This window comes from Equus asinus, chromosome 2 (genome assembly GCF_041296235.1).
Source record: "Equus asinus isolate D_3611 breed Donkey chromosome 2, EquAss-T2T_v2, whole genome shotgun sequence".
In the NCBI taxonomy this organism is placed as follows: domain Eukaryota; kingdom Metazoa; phylum Chordata; class Mammalia; order Perissodactyla; family Equidae; genus Equus; species Equus asinus.
In genome coordinates, this window is record NC_091791.1 from 168,462,501 (window position 1) to 168,480,446 (window position 17,946).

At 45.7% G+C, this 17,946-nt stretch overlaps 1 protein-coding gene and 1 long non-coding RNA gene across 5 annotated transcripts in view; one reads left to right on the forward strand and one right to left on the reverse strand.

Annotated features, from left to right (window-relative positions):
- Positions 1-14,799, forward strand: part of LOC106840641 (bcl-2-like protein 2) — a 16,086-nt gene extending 1,287 nt beyond the window's left edge. For 2 of the 3 annotated variants that reach the window (XM_014856292.3, XM_044765339.2), the window contains exons 3-4: positions 1-151; positions 778-3,718. The exon at positions 1-151 is cut by the window's left edge and continues 289 nt beyond it. In XM_014856292.3, coding sequence (XP_014711778.1) covers positions 1-151; positions 778-927 — 301 coding nt within the window. In that variant the 3' untranslated portion in view covers positions 928-3,718. Of the gene's footprint in view, positions 152-777; positions 10,600-10,958; positions 11,074-11,777; positions 11,846-12,157; positions 12,265-12,899; positions 12,988-13,075; positions 13,228-14,163 lie in introns of those variants that run through there. The other variant, XM_014856291.3, reaches the window with a different exon arrangement.
- LOC123283049 (uncharacterized) lies at positions 6,967-9,747 on the reverse strand. Of its 2 annotated transcripts, none has more exons than XR_011501514.1 (3): positions 9,488-9,747; positions 8,951-9,028; positions 6,967-8,481 (listed from the first exon to the last, which is right to left on the reverse strand). It is a non-coding gene; the product is annotated as an uncharacterized lncRNA (long non-coding RNA). The 2 variants fall into 2 exon arrangements; XR_006523488.2 differs by having other exon boundaries at positions 6,968-8,481; positions 9,288-9,740.
- Positions 14,800-17,946: the final 3,147 nt, after the last annotated feature.

A 17,946-nucleotide genomic window follows, 5' to 3' on the forward strand; every position in this document is an offset into this window, starting at 1 on the left:
CCGCCTTGTGGCCTTCTTTGTCTTTGGAGCCGCGCTGTGTGCTGAGAGTGTCAACAAGGAGATGGAGCCACTTGTGGGACAAGTGCAGGAGTGGATGGTGGCCTACCTGGAGACTCGGCTGGCCGACTGGATCCACAGCAGTGGAGGCTGGGTAAGAGGCTTCTCAGTTGCTGCTCTGCACATCCCTCTGCAAAGCTGGTCTCCAGGGAAGAGATGTGGGCTCTGGCTTGAGTCTAGGGGGCAGTTCTGCTGGGAATGAGGTATAGGGGCTGAGTCTCGCTATTTGGGTGGAATCAGATGCCCTCACTATGGGCATCATGCTGGCCTCTGCACTCCAGGGCTGCCATGCAGTCATCACTGGATGGGCTCATGCGGAGACCAAAGCAGAGACCAGGATACACAGTACCCAGGGAGTACCTGCAGGGAAATGGCATCCAGCCGTCAGGAACTTTTACGCCTAAGGACGTGGCATGGGGGGGGGGTGTCAGGGATGGGTGGTGGTCAGGCAAGCCTTGGCAAATGATGCCAGTTCTGAGCAAAACTTTTGGCCAAGGAAGGGATGGGATTCACTTGAGGCAGAGAAGGCAAATGAGCCAGGCGCTCATGGAGAATCAGAGGGGCTTTTAGCCAAAAGAGCTTTGCCTGGAGAGGAGATGGGTGTGGGGTAGTGCTTGCAGTGGATGGAACTGGAACTCTTCCTCTCCTCTTTTCTCCATTTTTTCCTCTCCTGATATCCCTTTCTCCTTCTTTCTCTCCTACTTCCCCTTTCTCCCACAGGCGGAGTTCACAGCTCTATACGGGGACGGGGCCCTGGAGGAGGCGCGGCGTCTGCGGGAGGGGAACTGGGCCTCAGTGAGGACAGTGCTGACAGGGGCCGTGGCATTGGGGGCCCTGGTAACTGTAGGGGCCTTTTTTGCTAGCAAGTGAGAAAGTCCAGGGCCAGGTCGGGCTAGGTGTGGCTGGGGGATAGAAGAGCAGGAACAGAACAGAGAAATGCCCTTGGAAGAAGTGGGGTCACTGGATGGGCATGGAACGGGGATGGGAAGGGGCAGGGTAGTGTGTGAGGGAGGTGAGTGTGCCAGGCAGGTGGCTGGAAGAATGAGCTGGAGACACTGGGAATGTATTTGGAAAGTCAAGGGGCCAGGAGATGGAGTCATTCCAGGGTGGGGGGAGGTGGGAGGGATCACGCCCATAGGTGTAGGCACACGAAATGACACCTGGAGCCCGATTTGCAGCCCTGAGGAGCATGGACTTGCATAAGGGATTGTGCCTCCATTGGAAGAGTGGGATTTGGGGAGAACGCAGAAGGCACATCCCTTTGGAATGGAAGCTCGGGGTTCTTAGGTGATAGGGAGAGGTGGCTGTGACTGTGGGCTGCTTGGACATGCGTGTGCATGTGCACGCGTGCTCATATGCATGCTGGGTTGCTTGTCTAATCTGGTGGCTGTGGTATTCTTCAAGGAGAAAACATTCCCTCTTGCAGTGGCAAGAACAAGGGGCAGTTCTCTGCTCCTCCTCCCAACCCTGCCTCCCCCCTCCCCTTGTCCTGATGCCTCAAGGCTAAGGGAGAAACACTGTATCCAGACCAGGGCTTCAGGAGCTTCTTTGCAGAAAGTCAAAACGTTGTTTGCAGGGCTTTGGAGAGAAGAACGGTTCTGTAGCTGGCCTTGTTCCTTCATCGTCCCCCTTCCCTGTGCATCACGCACTTGCTGCTGCCTCCTGGGCTCTGACAGAAAGGCAGGGCTGTGGAGCCTGCGGTGGCTAGAGGCTCGGTAGCTGGACCTGCTGGCCGCCCTCCTCTTCCACTGGGGCACACGGGTGCCTCAAGTGTTCCCTATCTCTGGGACCTTCTGTACCCAAACTTAAACTCTAAATTGGGGCTCTAATTGATTTTCCTTTTGAGTGTGTGGACGTAAATGCTGATCTAGAATACAGTCTGGTTCCTGCACTGGGTCTCAGTGAGACTGTTGATGCCTTGAGAGGAACATTCCAGCTCTGAACCCCATGGGTGTGAGGGGGACGTGTACTCCGTGACTGGCCTATTCCGTGTGGTGGGCTTTGGTGCTGCTTTATCAAGGGCCAAGTGTATGGGTTCTAGAGTACCTACCATGACCTACAAGCATTTACATTTTCTTTGAAGACACGCTGTTTGCATGGGTGTTACTGTCTGTACCTCCGAGTCTGAGGATATTAACTTTGGAGCTCACAGTCCTCTAGAACAGATTCTGATTATAGCTTTTTCTTTTGAGGAAGAAATGATTTCACTCCAGATGCATGCCCTGAGCCAGACCTCACTGCTGCACTTTCCAAGGTGCTAAAATTGCTGCTCTCGATGCTGTCTGCAGACGCAGTGCTCTAGAACCCTGCCCTTGAACCTGAGCACTGATTAGCTTAGCTAGACCATGGTTGACTCTTCTTGGAGATTTTCACTTGGTCCCAGAATGTGGCAACATAGTTGTACTCACTAGAATGTGGGACCAAAATTGGCCTCAGGTGTTCAGCCCACCCTTTTGCTTTTGAGAGAGGGCTGCACTTTTTAATGGTATTTATAGGGGAGGTGGTGGACTGCAGGCGCCACTTGCTCTGTCGTGAGTATGCTGATAACCAGAAACTCAGAGCTGGTCTGTGGCAGGCAGTTGGGGTGGGGGTGTCTCTGACTTGCTCAGGACAAACTAGGCCAGTGGTTTTCAAACTGCTTGGCAGAGCCCCGACGTTTCCTAGGGGTTGCCTCAGGAGTCCTTGGGGGAGATGAAGGGGGGCACTGAGCAGGCTGGGCTACTTGCCCTCAAACAGAACAGCTCCCCTTGTAGCTGTCTTACATATCGGGGTTCAGGGTAAGATTTTATTTCCATTAAGGGGTTTGCTGCTGAAAAAAAGTTGGAAAACCACTGACTAGACCATCAGCTTCAAATTGGAGCCTGTGCTCCCCCAGGTCTGGGGCAAACTCTTCACCCTGCCCTCTCCCACAGGACACCTCGCCCTGTTAGCTCTTCTGGGGGCCTTTAGCAAAGAGGGGCAGTAGGGACTGTGGCCAGGTTACTGAAAAACCCTCTCTGAGGCCTTCGCATCTGGGTGGGAGGAGAGGCTGTTTTCTGAAAGGGTAGAGGGCTTGGTCTGGATTCCAGAAGCATAGCTTGGATGGGATCACAGTGGGCAATGTCGACCTGTCCTGCCCTTCTCAGCTTGAGGGGCAATGGAAACCCCAGAGACTCTTCTGTCAGGGAAAACTAGAGACTCTCTTCTAGAGCCATATAGTTCCTTGGGATTAGCTCTTGGCCAAGAAGGCTGAGTATGGCTCCCAATTTTTAAATCCATTTCATTTTTTAAAAAATAAGGGGAATAAATATCTAATTGCCATTTTTCAGAGATTAAATAGGTGGAGAGGGTGTGTCTTGCTCTCCAGAGCCCAAAGGGACAAATAGGAACTTTGCTTAGGCCAAGGAAGGCGCAGAAGTAGGGCAACTAGGTCCTGTGATTATTAATCCCACTCCCCACTTCTCCTAGGGCATACACTATTTTACTTTTTTAAATCATAAAATGGCGAGAGAACAGATTGGTTAGTTTAGAAGAAAAGAAAAAGCTCTATAAATATAAATATATATTCCTGTATTTTTATTTAATAATTTATAAATACCAAGTTCATTTGACTTTTATTTTTGTGTAATATGTAATGGTCGTATTAAAAAAAAATAAATAAAGCCCAGAAGTTTAATGAGAAGGACTGAGCAGGGTTTGTGACTTCTACACTGTATAGCTTGGGGTCAGGACATTTCTTGATCCAGTCATCTCTTCATGACTTTGTTAAGGGCAAGAATTAGAGTAACAAGGATTTGGGAAGGTGTTGAGATTAAAAAAAAGAGAAAAGCAATTCAGAGTTGTTCCCCCATTCCCCCACCCTGGCCAAATGCCCAAAGCCAAGAGCTCCATCTATGCCAACCCGAGCCTTAAGGGGGTGTGTGTATACAGTACTTTGGGATGGCCATAAACAACCACAAACCAAAACAAAGAAAACTTACCAAAAATCCTTGTGTGATGGTAATCAAGTTCCCAGTTGTGGTTCAGCCTCTCACCAGAAGTGTGTGATAATGAGCATTTCTCCCCAATACCCGCTGCCTACTTCAGACTTAAAATAAGTCTGGAAAAAATGGAGCCCCTGCTTCCTTTCCTGCTCCCCTGAGACATTTGGTTTCAGCCATTTTCATGCAAACTGCTAAATTGGATGGAATCTACAGAAACTATTCAGCCCATCCCGCTGTACTTCTAGTCTAGGACCACATCAAAGTCATGCCTGACAGGAATAGTGATCCTAATTTTAAATTACAAGCAGTAATATCTAGTCTTTCTATAATCCAGTGCAATAAAATGGCATTTGGGTTTATGTGTTAAATTGTAGTGAGAAATGACACTGCTTAGAGGAATCCAGTGTTGAATTTCCATTCTTTCTCTATGGAAAAATCTACAGAACAAGCCATATTAAAATCAGAGTGGCTTGGTGAACAGGGTGTTAGGGAAAAGGGAATTAGTTGCTCCTAATAGCATCAGGCTACTACAGCTAGTGCATTTATCTCCACTGCAGTGTGATTGGTTTAACGATTGATTGGTTTATATTTGCCTAGTTCCAGAAAGCATATGCAACATCTTACCACAATACACAAAGGAGGAACCAATAGGAAAATTGGTTCCTATTTTTAAAGATTTTTAAAGTAGGGGTAAAGGGTAAATGGAAATATTACAATAGATGACACCAAAAGGAAAATTAAGGCACGGAAAAGCATTCTATAAGCAGTATTCCCAAATACTAAAGCTAGGCTATGAATTCAGCGTTGAGCTACCTGGCAGCTAAAGAAATTGGAAAACACACTGAGATTCACATTGCTCTTAGGATTTATAAAAGCCTATCAGTTCCTCAAGATGGGCAAAAAGTTTTGTGGCTCTTCTGAGGTGATAGGGTGGACACCACCCTCTATAACACCTGACAGCAAATATGATGTTGAATTATATACTACTGTTGCTTATACGAACACCAAAGGGAACAGACGGACACAAATTTCTGCCCTCATGTCACTTACATTCTAGTAAGGGAAACGAAAACGAACGAACGAAATAAATACATACATTCATTTCATAACATTCATTAATGTAGAAGGTGGTAAATGCTATGAAGAAAAGTAATTCATTAGGGCGAGACTGGGAAGGTGTATGTAAAGATTTCAGTATCAGGAAGCCCTCATTTCTAAGGTGACTTTTGAGTTGTCATGAAAAATGAAATTGGAAAAATATTTTTATTGATATGGAAAGATGTTTCTGTATCTTACAGAGTAAAAGAGAAAATAAATTAGAAGATAATATATACAGTATGGTCCCGTTTTGCTAAAATATTTATATATATGTGTGTGCCTCTATATGTATTTGTGTATTGAAAATTTCAGAAAGGTCATATGCCAAAATATCATTAGTGATTATCTCTGGGTGGTGGATTTTATGGGTGATTTTACTTTGTTATTTTTGCTGTGTTTGCTGATTTTTAACTGAAGAACACATTTCCGGTATAGTATATTAAAACAAGTTTTTCAGGTACAAAGCTTTAAAAAAGTTAACCAAGCAGAATGGAAATTAAGCAGCCCAACAGACGCTCCTTTTCATTTAAATGACCACCCCACTTCCATGCAAGGGCAGACCTAGGGAGTCAAGGCCAGTAGGGCCAGACTTTGCATTAGACAACAATTGGAGTCGGCTCCAAAACAGAGGTAAGTAAATGATCAAGGTCCAAGCTTCTAGATCAGCACTGTCTGCTAGAAATATAAGGCAAGCCACATAGGGAGTCTTACATTTTCTAGTAGCCTCATTCAAAAAGCAAAAAGAAACAGGCAAAATAAATTTTAATAATATTTTATTTAATCCAGTATAAAAAAACTGTTATAACTTCAACCTGTAATTAACATTAAACAATTATTATTTTACAGTCTCTACAGATTTTTCATACTAAGTGTTTGAAATTTGGTGTAAATTTGATACTTTCAGCACATCTAATGCAGACCACTCAGGTTTCAAGTGCTCAAGCCATGTGTGAGTAATGGTTATCATATTAAACAATGTAGTTCTAGGTTACAGAGAATTACTGTGGCTGGTAAAAATTTCAAAGCAGGAGTTAAAAATAGGGATGAAACTCCAAGAAGCCACGTATTTATGTTGTTTAGTGAGAAAACTCTTGCCTTCTGGATAGACCTGGAGACGCCCTTATCCACTTTTACTGATTTAATTCTCCTTTTCTCAGCTCCACTGACCATTCACTTCTATTAACACATTTTTCTTCCTTCTAGGGCACATCACCACTGAGTTTCAGTTTTCCCAAAACTCCATGATCCTCTGTTGATTATTACTGAAGGAAAATTATAATGGGTCAATCTCACATCATTACATACTAATTTTTTAAAAACTCATTCTCAGAGGGAAACTTCTCTCTTTGATATTCTTTATCCATCAACAACAGGCAAGATATTAAGTAAGATTGTCACGGAAGAGCATTCATTCAGTTAGCATTTATTGAGCACACAGTGATAGGCACTGGGAGTACAAATAGTTTTGAGATGGTGCCTGCCTTTTCCAGTTTGCAGTCAAATAGGGAAGTATCATACTTTACAAGTTGCCATTCAAATATATATATGTATGTTTTTGATGAGGAAGATTGGCCCCGAGCTAACATCTGTCGCCAGTCTTCTTTTTGCTTGAGGAAGGTTGTCACTGACCCAACAACTGTGCCAATCTTCCTCTATTTTGTATGTGGCATGCCGCCATAGCATGGCTTGATGAGCAGTGTGTAGGTCCATGCCTGGGATCCGAACCCACGAACCCTGGGCTGCCAAAGTGGAGCACGCGAATTTAACCACTTTGACACCGGGCCAGCCCCCAAATATTTTTTTAAATGCATTTGTTCGTAAAAGTAATCACACTTATGACAGTAAGTTTAGAAGCTGTAGTGTTGTATTTTTATTTTAAGTAAAAATAATATATGATATTGTCAAAAAATCATAGAACATAGAAAATTATAAAGAAGGTCAGTCATAATCCCTCTGCCCAGAGAGCCACTATTACCATTTTGGCATATTTCTTTTTTTGTTGTTGCTGGGGAAGATTTGCCCTCAGCTAACATCTGTTGCCAATCTTCCTCTTTTTGCTTGAGGAAGATTTGCCCTCACTAACATCTGTGCCATTCTTCCTCTATTTTGTATGTGGGTTGCTGCTCCAGGGTGGCTGCCGACAAGTGGTGTAGGTCGACACCTGGGAACTGAACCCAGGCCGCTGAAGCAGAGCCTGCCAAACTTGACCAGTAGGCCACAGGGCCAACCCAACCATTTTGGCATATTTCTTTCCAGGCTTTTATCTGTGCTTATAGTTTATGATCATACTGTATATACAATTTTGTCTACTGCAATTCTGCTTACCATCATATTGCAAACATTTTTCCTTGTCATTAAAAATGTTTTGAAGGCATACTGACTACATAAAATTACATCTATGTGTGTACAATAATTTTCCTGAAAATGCTCACTTGGACATTCAAGTTGTTTACGTTTTTTTACTTTGCTGAACATCTTTGTTCTCAAATGTTTCTTCAGTTTTTAGATTATTTTTTAGAGCAGATCATAGGAAATACAGTTACTGGGTTAAGCATCTCAACATTTTGAAAGCTTTTGGTACATACTGCCAAAGAAAAGATTGTACTGGTTCTTGTTCCTCTTTTTCCCCAATGCCCAAGTTGTTTTTTTAAAAAATCAGACATAATTTTAATCATACTTTATATACAATTTTACATTCCACTACTTTGGCCTAACACAATTATTTTTTCATGTTATCATACACTGTGTGTAAACCTTTTAATAGGTGCATAATAATCTTTGGATGTAACTATAATTTGCCTAATCATTTGTCTATTGTTGGACTTTAGTCTTTTTCCAATTTCAGCATCATACATGATGTAATTTTTGTATATTAAAGGAGACTTTATAGTAATTTTGATCTTAGTTGTAAAGCTGGCTTTGAATTCCCTGTTCACTTCTAATTAGTTGCATGACTTGGGCAATTTACTTCACTCTTTCCTCGTCCCCAAAAAGGTTATAGTTTTGGAAATATTTACTTCATAGGGTTATTGTGAGAAGTCAGTGAGATAATATAATAAGGAGTCTAGGATAGTGCCTGTTACAAAATCAAGTGCTCAACAAAATTAGGATTCAAAAGCGTTATTTAAAAAATCACATTTCCTTAATTGGCTTACTTAGTTTAAATTAGGTACCAATAAAACTTGCAAATCTTGATTAGGTTAAGATCAGTAGAAAAGACTTTTCTTCCAGGGAACTCACAACCTCTTAGAGCTTATCTTCCGTGCTCAATTTACTTCTCCCAGTCCACTGAAGCTGAGATGGCTGATGAAATAATTTTCAGTGAAATTTTAAGCAACTGTGACTCTGCTCCAAGATCCTGTTCCTGAGGTAAGGATTTGTGAGAAAAAGTGAGGGTGAGGGGAAGGACTGGTACACTGATAGGATTTTGACTTTTTGGTTTGTTAATAGAGATCTCCTCAATGTCCAAATCACGCCCCCCTCCCCCAACCATGCACGCCCTGTTGGGGTTGTTTAACTACTTGGTTGGACTCATTTGAATCTAACTCTCAAACTTGGTCTGATTACAAATAGCCCTCTTGCAAATGTAGTACTGCCGTTCCTTCCTTTTTAATAAATGCGTAGGATCACTACTAAAAAAATGACAACCCTGCCTTCCAGGAGTGGGTCTCATTGGTATCTCAGAGTACCACGGTGTAGTGGGAGCCTGCTGGAGAAATTCCTTTGGGATCTAAAGGACAGTTTGGAGGCCTGGAAAGCGCTGAACCTGAAGGGTGGTACCCAGATCCCCAACCAATGCATCCTTCAGTCAGCAAACTTTATCGGACACTTACTATGTGCTAGGCATACTGCCTCACGTTGGAGACGCAAATATAAATGGGATCTGGCCTCTCATCTCCAAGCTCTCACACCTAGTTAGGAAACAGCGCAAAAATGATTAGGCGCACAGTGGAGGTAGGCCCGCTTGTCATGGGAGAGGGGAGGCTAATAGAAGGCTTCGCAGGAGAAGTGATGCTGGGGTTTGCAGTGGTCTGGTTGAGGAGGGACTGCATGTACAGAGATACCGCCCTGGGTGCAGGAACACCACTGGAAGGAGTGTGGAAATAACATCAGCGAAGTAGCCTGGTCCTGAGGTCTCTAAGGCCACGGTAAGGAGTTTTGAGACTTTACCTGGCCTGCAAAGGGGAGCCAGCTCGGTCCGGCAGCCACGCAGAGTGGAGGGGTGACACTGGAAGCTGAGAGACCCATTAGGGGGCTGTAGCAAACAGTCCAAGCAAGAGAAGAAACAGGCTGAAACTGGGGCATAAGCAGCGTGCTTGGAAGGTATGCCTGTGTAGGAAGACAGAACGGACAGGACTCGTTACTGGTACCTCTGGAGTGATGATTCCTCCCTGCTTTCTGGTTTGGGAGACCTAGTGGATGGTGGTGCCAGTAACCTGAATGGGAAAAGTAAGCTCTCTCCTGGAGAGCTCCATTCGGAACCCTCCATGGCCAGCAACATCCCATTTACTGGTGCTTTCCTAGTCAGGAGACCAGTTTCCAGAAACCGCGCCAAAGTTTCTATCCTCTGCCTTCCAACAGCTCATTAGTTGGCAACCAGTAGTATCAAGATGGCGGCCCCCTAAGGACTAGTCATGTGACCTCGGGTTTCCCTTGCTGGAAGCCCGCAGTCCGTTCGGGGGCAAGGTTCACCTGTCAGGAAACGAGTGTCAGCCCTTCTAATCTCGCCAGCCAATCGGCACCTCAGAATGGGCCACTGCGGCGAGGCGATCGGAAGATTGGTCCTTTCCGCTCGCCTAGCCAGCGGCCAATCACCGAGCATCATATACTTTACGGGCCCGCCCGTAGGCGGGGGAGAAGCAGGAATGTCGTCACAGCGTGGCAGTATTGTTACCTAAAGGCTTGAGAGGAGGTGGGACGTGTGTTGATTGACAGACTGATTTCCCCTACCGGGATTTGAGAATTTGGCTCAATGCCCCGCCTTGGAGGTGGGGTCTTATTTGATTGCCAAGTAATATTCTCCAATGGAGTGCTAGCTCGTGGTGACGGGCAGGCTGCTTGACTAATGAATCCTCGGCGTGGCCGGCGCAGCTCTCCAATCGCTGGGCAGCGGGCCCCAGTCTGAGCGGCGATGGCGGCGGCGGCGGCGGCGGCAGCAGCAGCGGGGGCTGCGGGCGGTCGGGGCTCCGGGCCGGGGCGGCGGCGCCATCTTGTGCCCGGGGCCGGTGGGGAGGCCGGGGAGGGGGCCCCGGGGGGCGCAGGGGACTACGGGAACGGCCTGGAGTCTGAGGAACTGGAGCCTGAGGAGCTGCTGCTGGAGCCCGAGCCGGAGCCCGAGCCCGAAGAGGAGCCGCCCCGGCCCCGCGCCCCCCCGGGAGCTCCGGGCCCTGGGCCTGGCTCGGGAGCCCCCGGCAGCCAGGAGGAGGAGGAGGAGCCGGGACTGGTCGAGGGTGACCCGGGGGACGGCGCCATTGAGGACCCGGTGAGGGAAGGAGGGCGAGCGAGCAGGCCGGCGAGCGGCCGGCCGGGTCACGGGAGGCCCAGAGCTCGGGCGAGCAGGAGGCAGGCGGGGGGTGGGGTGGGCGGGGAATAACGTGGCTGGGGCCGGGCCGGAGACGGATCCTCGCCGGCCAGAAGGGGTCCAGCCGGGTAGATTGGGGCGTCATGGGTGTCTAGTGGTCTTCTAGAGAAGGTAGCTTACTTTTCTTTTGGTCGTGCTCCTCGCGTGGGGCGAGGGAAATGGCTCAGCATGGCTGGGGCCGCGCGCGGCCCGAGAGCAGGGCACGGCCCCTGCGTTGGTTCCTCTTAAGCTCTTCTCCATACCCTCCCCACTCATTGTAGGAGCTGGAAGCGATCAAAGCTCGAGTCAGGGAGATGGAGGAAGAGGCTGAGAAGCTAAAAGAGCTACAGAACGAGGTTGAGAAGCAGATGAATATGAGTCCACCTCCAGGCAATGGTGAGTAACTGGCGGTTGCACGCGGAGCCCGGGTCCTCGGATTGGAAGGGTTGTGGGAGCACGGGTTATATGCGATTAGATGCTGGGGACCTTGGAGCTGCTGTCTGAGCAATTACCGGGCAGGTGCCGCGGTCATAGTCCATTGTGTGTTCCTCTGACCTTTGTCAGACACAACCTCTGTTTGGGTGATGGTAGTCTTGTTACAAATGTGTTGCTCTTTGTTCTTAGTCTATTTCTACCCTTTGTGGAGGTTGCCAGCTGGCATTTGACCTTCAAGTCTAATAGTTCTTCCTTCAGTTGGAGACCCTTTAATTTGGAGTCCTAAGAGAAGCTGCTCAGCTGCAGGGGGCTTCCGCTTTAGTCTAGAAATGTCGCTTTAGTCTAGAAATGTCCAGTCTCAATCCTCTTTATTTTGTTCCTTTTTCAACTCATTTCATTCAACGCTATTAAACAGGGACTTGATTTTGGGGGCGGAGGGAATTCCTGTGCTGTTTTCTTTGAACTTTAAGAATGTGTTAATCTAATCCTTAATTTGTCAAATATTTAGTGAGTACCTACTGTATGCGAGACACTATTTTAGCTAATGGGTACAGCCCAGAACAGAACAGACCAAAATCTTTGCCTTCACTGGTGGTGGTGGTGGTGGTGGTGGTGCATATATAAGTCAAATAGAGAACAAGCGTTTTTCTTGTTTTTCTCCAAAGCTGGCCCAGTGATCATGTCCATTGAGGAGAAGATGGAGGCTGATGCTCGTTCCATCTATGTTGGCAATGTATGTACAAGGGCCCTGGTTAGGGTTTGGGGAAGCTCTTATTTTGGGGAGTTATTTGATAGGAGATTTGAAAGGAACATCTCAAGGATAGGTGGTGGATTTGGGAAATTGAAGGAGGCTTGGGAGGAGGTAAAAGATAATAGTGATCAGCAGAGGCGCTCTGGGGTTGGGAAGAAAAAAGATTAGTTCCTTAGAGAACCAGATCTGACGTGCCTTGGTGTATATGGACGGCCCAGGCCAAAGGCTGGGCAGGGTACCTGTTGAGACAGACGTTTGCCCAGTACCTGTGAAATGTGTCCCTCTTCCCCATAGGTGGACTATGGTGCGACAGCAGAAGAGCTGGAAGCACACTTTCATGGCTGTGGTTCAGTCAACCGTGTTACCATACTCTGTGACAAATTTAGTGGCCATCCCAAAGGGTAAGTAGAAAAGTAAGTTAAGATCATTTTAATCACAGTTTAAAAATAGATTGTTTTATATTGAGCAGGATGTTAACGTGTTGAAACAAGTGGTCTCTGTCTTTTAAGATATGGCATTAATCTTGGTATGTATCAGGGGTTGTACATAAATGCTTTCAGAAGCCAGACAGATAAGAAAGATGAAAGCTAGGTGTGGGTGGAGTTACGAACGAGAAGGGAAGGGGCAGCTTCTACTAGGCCCCAGCTGGTTCTGCCATATGGAAGTCTAGGCCCTGTGTATCCTATTTTTAATAATTTTCCAAGAGTAGCTGGAAATTTTGATTAGAATCTTTCATTTAAAAAAAGTTTTGCCAGGGGCTGGGCCTGTGGCCTAATGGTGGTTTGGCACAGCCTGGATTCGGTTCCTGGTCACGGACCTACACCACTCGTTGGTGGCCATGCTATGTCAGCAACCCACATACAAAATAGAGGAAGATTGACATAGATGCTAGCTCAGGGCAAATCTTCCTTGACAAAAAAAAAAATTGACAAATAATTAAAAATGTAAACATGTACTCAAAGCATGCCTGCAAGTTGGATTTGACCTGTTAGCTGCTGTTTGCAACCTCAGATAAAGTGACAATTATTCTTTTCAGGTTTGCATATATAGAGTTCTCAGACAAAGAATCAGTGAGGACTTCCCTGGCCTTAGATGAGTCCCTATTTAGAGGAAGGCAAATCAAGGTAAGCCCCATGCCCATTCCTGTTCTAGTTCTGTGTAAATGCTCCAGGTTGCTTCTTAGGCTTTCTGTTATATATGCCTCACTCGCAGGTGATCCCTAAACGAACCAACAGACCAGGCATCAGCACAACAGACCGGGGTTTCCCACGAGCCCGATACCGTGCCCGGACCACTAACTACAACAGTTCCCGCTCTCGATTCTACAGTGGTTTTAACAGCAGGCCCCGGGGTCGCGTCTACAGGTCAGGATAGATGGGCTGCTCCTCTCCCCCGCCTCCCATGAGCCCTGTATGCTTCCTTCTCTCCTGCTCTTGAGGAACCTCCTTCCCATACCCTCCCCTCGGTCTCCAGGGACTTGGTCTCCTGCCTGTGCGGGGTGAGAAAGGTAGTTGCAGGCCAGGAGGCCAGTCTCATCATCTTTTTCTGGAGCAGGAATTGCTGATAAGGGCTGGGTCTCTCCACTCTGTTTGGGGAGATGCTGCTTCCCCCAGCCTTTTTTTCCTTGCAAGTTGGTGGCAGTGAAGGTGTTTACACAGGAGGCCAGGAGGAATGGCCTCAGAGCAGTGAAGGCACTGCTTGGACATTTGCCACTTTGCCCAGATTTAGGGGGAGGTTGAAGTTTGAACAGCTCCCTTGAGAGAGTACCAGAGGCTGGTCGATCCTCCTCAGCAGCTATGTGGGAGGATGTTGAAATATGTCCTCTTTAACTGAGCCAGTCTTCTGCAGGCTTAACTTTCTCACTGGGCCTAGTGTGGTGCCATGTTGTTGCTTCACTTCTGTGTCTTTACATTTAAATAGACAGGTTAGGCATATAGACCTTGGCTTTTCATAAGATTTACCCATCTGCTCCCAGGAGTTAGGGAGGATCTGTGGTGAGGGCCTAGGGTTTTAAGAGCTGTGGAGAACTGCAAACTGAATAAACAATGAGTCCTTTTTCTTGCCCCTATGTCTCAGATTCACTTCTTTATCGCCATGGTTTGGCGAAGTATTCTGTTAATTCCCTCCTCCCGTTTGCCTGATGTGTCAATGTTTCGGGATTGTGGGATCAGTTTTAGGACACTTGGAAACTTCTTTCCCCCCTTCCCTTCACAGTAACTGGGGCAAGGGCCCGTGGGGAGGGGCTTGTACTGAACTGTTTAGTGATCATGTTAACACCTAACTCTCCTTCTTTCTTCCAGGGGCCGGGCTAGAGCGACATCATGGTATTCCCCTTACTAAAAAAAGTGTGTATTAGGAGGAGAGAGAGGAAAAAAAGAGGAAAGAAGGAAAAAAAAAAGAATTAAAAAAAAAAAAAAAGAAAAACAGAAGATGACCTTGATGGAAAAAAAAATATTTTTTAAAAAAAAAGATATACTGTGGAAGGGGGGAGAATCCCATAACTAACTGCTGAGGAGGGACCTGCTTTGGGGAGTAGGGGAAGGCCCAGGGAGTGGGGCAGGGGGCTGCTCATTCACTCTGGGGATTCGCCATGGACATGTCTCAACTGCGCAAGCTGCTCCCCTTGTTTCCCTGTCCCTCTTCACCCCCTTGGGGGCTGCTCAAGGGTAGGTGGGCATGGGTGGTAGGAGGGGTTTTTTCACCCAGGGCTCTGGAAGGACACCAAACTGTTCTGCTTGTTACCTTCCCTCCATCTTCTCCCTAACTTTCACAGTCCCCTTCTGCCTGCTCCTGTCCTGCCAGGTCTGCCACCTCGCCACCCCTCTTTTCCGGCTCCCTGCCCCTCCAGATTGCCTGGTGATCTATTTTGTTTCCTTTGTGTTTCTTTTTCTGTTTTGAGTGTCTTTCTTTGCAGGTTTCTGTAGCCGGAAGATCTCCGTTCCGCTCCCAGCGGCTCCAGTGTAAATTCCCCTTCCCCCTGGGGAAATGCACTACCTTGTTTTGGGGGGTTTTGGGGCGTTTTTTGTTTTTCAGTTTTTTGTTTTGTTTTGTTTTCCTTTGCCTTTTTTTCCCTTTTATTTGGAGGGAATGGGAGGAAGTGGGAACAGGGAGGTGGGAGGTGGATTTTGTTTATTTTTTTAGCTCATTTCCAGGGGGTGGGAGTTTTTTTTTTAATATGTGTCATGAATAAAGTTGTTTTTGAAAATAAAAAATTATTTGGCCTTTTGGGTGTAAGGATTATTTATCTGTCTTCCTATTCTCTCTTAGATCCCAGATGGCTGTTAATTCTCCTTTGTGGAAGTGCTGGTGTTGTGGAGGGGAAGTTCCCACTTAGGAATTAAGGAGTAGGAGTTAAAATTACGACTAGCAGGAACATTATGTGTTTAGTTGAGGATGATGGGTTTTCTGGATAGCATGTAGCCTGATTGGCATTTGAAAGGTGAATTAATGAGCCTGGGAAAGTAAATGAATGGCCAGATTAGAGTGATCTAATAGCACTTCGGTATGTCCTCCTGACAAAACTTACATGTGGGTGAATTATCCACATCAGTACCACTAGATTCTTACTGGCCATTTGTATATCCTCTTTGAAGAAATGTCAGTTGCCTTTCTTTTCTTCTCTACCCCAAGGTAGGCTCAAAAAAAGAAAGGGCAAAAAACCCGTTGTGCTAAGAAAGACAGTTGGAAAGCTCATGTTGTCTTCTCTAGCCAGGCAGTGACCACTCAATATGTTCAACTAACTTTGGATCATTCCATTAATTAGGACCTAACAACTGACTTTCGTGGTTTTAGTACCCTTAAGTTTAGTTACTTGGTCATATTAATAACCTAATTTAGCCATTTTATATTCTAATGTGAGATTGGTCTTGAAATCCTTGGGTGCTCCGTCACGTTCCCTGCTCAAGGCTTCGTAGACTCTCCATCACAGGGTTTCTAAGTGTTTAAGCCTCCACGTGATGCTCTTCACCATTCACTTCTGTTCCGAGGATGTTTTGTTCAAGATTGCCTCTGACCTAGATGCTCTCTTCAGTAATCTTAGGTTAAAGAAACGGCTCTGTTCTATATACATGCAGCCGTAACCCACGTCTCACATGGCTTTGTATTCTGAATTCTCAGGTCAGTGTTGTACTACCTCCTAGAGTGTCATTTGTTAGGCATTGGGTGGTCTCTTTAGTTAGATTCAACCAGAATAATGCCTTGTCATTGTGGAGACTTCTGCAGAGGCTGATTAGCAAGAAGCTGGATAAAGGGTTGAGTGTTAACTATTTTTACTAGAAGAATGTGAAACATCCTGAGTGGCTTGATGCTGTTAATGCTGGGAAGGTCTCATCTATCCACCAGGGGGCACTGAATGGTTATCTGAAAAATCCCTATAAGTAGTTGGAGAGTGAATGTCATTTTGACCCTTCTTTGTTTTTAATTTTGTATGTGCAGTCATTCGTACTCAATATCCTGTCCATTCTCCTCTCCATTCTACTTTAACTGCTTGAGCAATTCCCCATCTTTGCAGTGGGCTCCTGGCAGATGTCTCCAAACTGTTCATGTTGCCACAAAGACCCCTATGCTGCCACCAGTAAGTACAAACTCAGGTGTGGAACCAAGGCCTTTCCCAATTTGATCCTGATTACATTTCCCTGCCACATCCTGCCGTACATCTGATGCTCTGCATTTCACTTGAGTTTGAATTTTCATGTGTTGCTCATGCTGTTCCTCCAACCTGCTATGTCCATCCCATCTACTCTGTCAGGGTCATAAGATGTAAGCCAGGTACCACGGCTAGAACAACTTTCTTGATTCCCTAGTTGGAATGAATCACTTCTGCACTCAGAAAATTTCTCCTGTCTCTCTACCACTTAATGGTTTTATAATTAGAATAGTTACATCCCTCTCTCCCCACTAGACTGCAAGATCCTTGAGGGCATGCATTGTGCCTTTGTATGACCTCACAGTGCCTGCCACTTAGTAGGGGCTCAGAAGGTATTAATTCACCTTGGACAAGGGAAGTCCCCTTGTCCTGGACCTGCTGGTTCCTCTCCCTATAGGATCTCCTATCCTATCTCCTATTTTATGATATTTTCATTTCTCTTGTGTTATCCTCAGAGACTTTAGAGGAAGTGGCGTGGAAAGAAGATTGTTTTCCTTGGGAAAGATTGGTTACTTTTCTGTCAGTCATTCTTGATAAGCTCCCTCTTAATTGAGGGATAGGAGTGAGCCCAGTCTCACTGGGGTCTGCAGGAGGTAAGTGTCTTTAAGGAAGAGAGACTGGGGGAGCCTGTCTACAAGATTTCTGCTCAAGTGAGAGTTTGAGTCAGAGATCCTTAGACTATGAGTGATAGAAAATGAATGAAGACAACCCAGATTTGCCCAACTTGACATCAGGAATAGAGAAAAGCAGTTGCTGGTTTTTTTCAATAATATGACAGCTTTCCTTGCTTTTATATGTATGGTTAAAATGAGTAGCCTTTCTCAAATCATGATCTAATTTTAAAATGCCTTTCAACCCTGCTAATTTCTCGTGCCCCTTTTCTTTATGCCTATGGTAATTGTTCATTCAACAGACAGACATTTACTGAGTAATTACTAAGTGCTGGGCAGTGTTCTAGGTGCTAGAATTTGTTAGAGAAAAGGGAGTCACTTAGTACAGGAACTTTTATTTGCTGGAGAAAAGTGTTGGTTTGCCATACTTCTGACTTGCATCCCACCAAAAATCTCTATGGAGTTTTTTTTGAAGATATAATTAAAATACCGTAAAATTTACCTTTTAATTGTACCATTCAGTGGTATTTAGTATGTGTATATATATATTTTAGAGCATTCTCATCACCTAAAAGGAAATCTTACACCCATTAACAAGCACACCCAATTTTCCCTTTCCCCCAGCCCCTAGCATTCGCTGATTTGCTTTCTGTCTCTATGGATTTGCCTATTCTGGATATTTCATATAAGTGGAGTCATACAGTATGTGGCCTTTTGTGTCTGGCTGCTTTCACTTAGCATAATGTTTTCAAGATTCATCTGTGTTGTGTATATCAGTACTTCGTTCCTTTTTATGGCTGAATAATGTTTCATTTTTTCATATACCA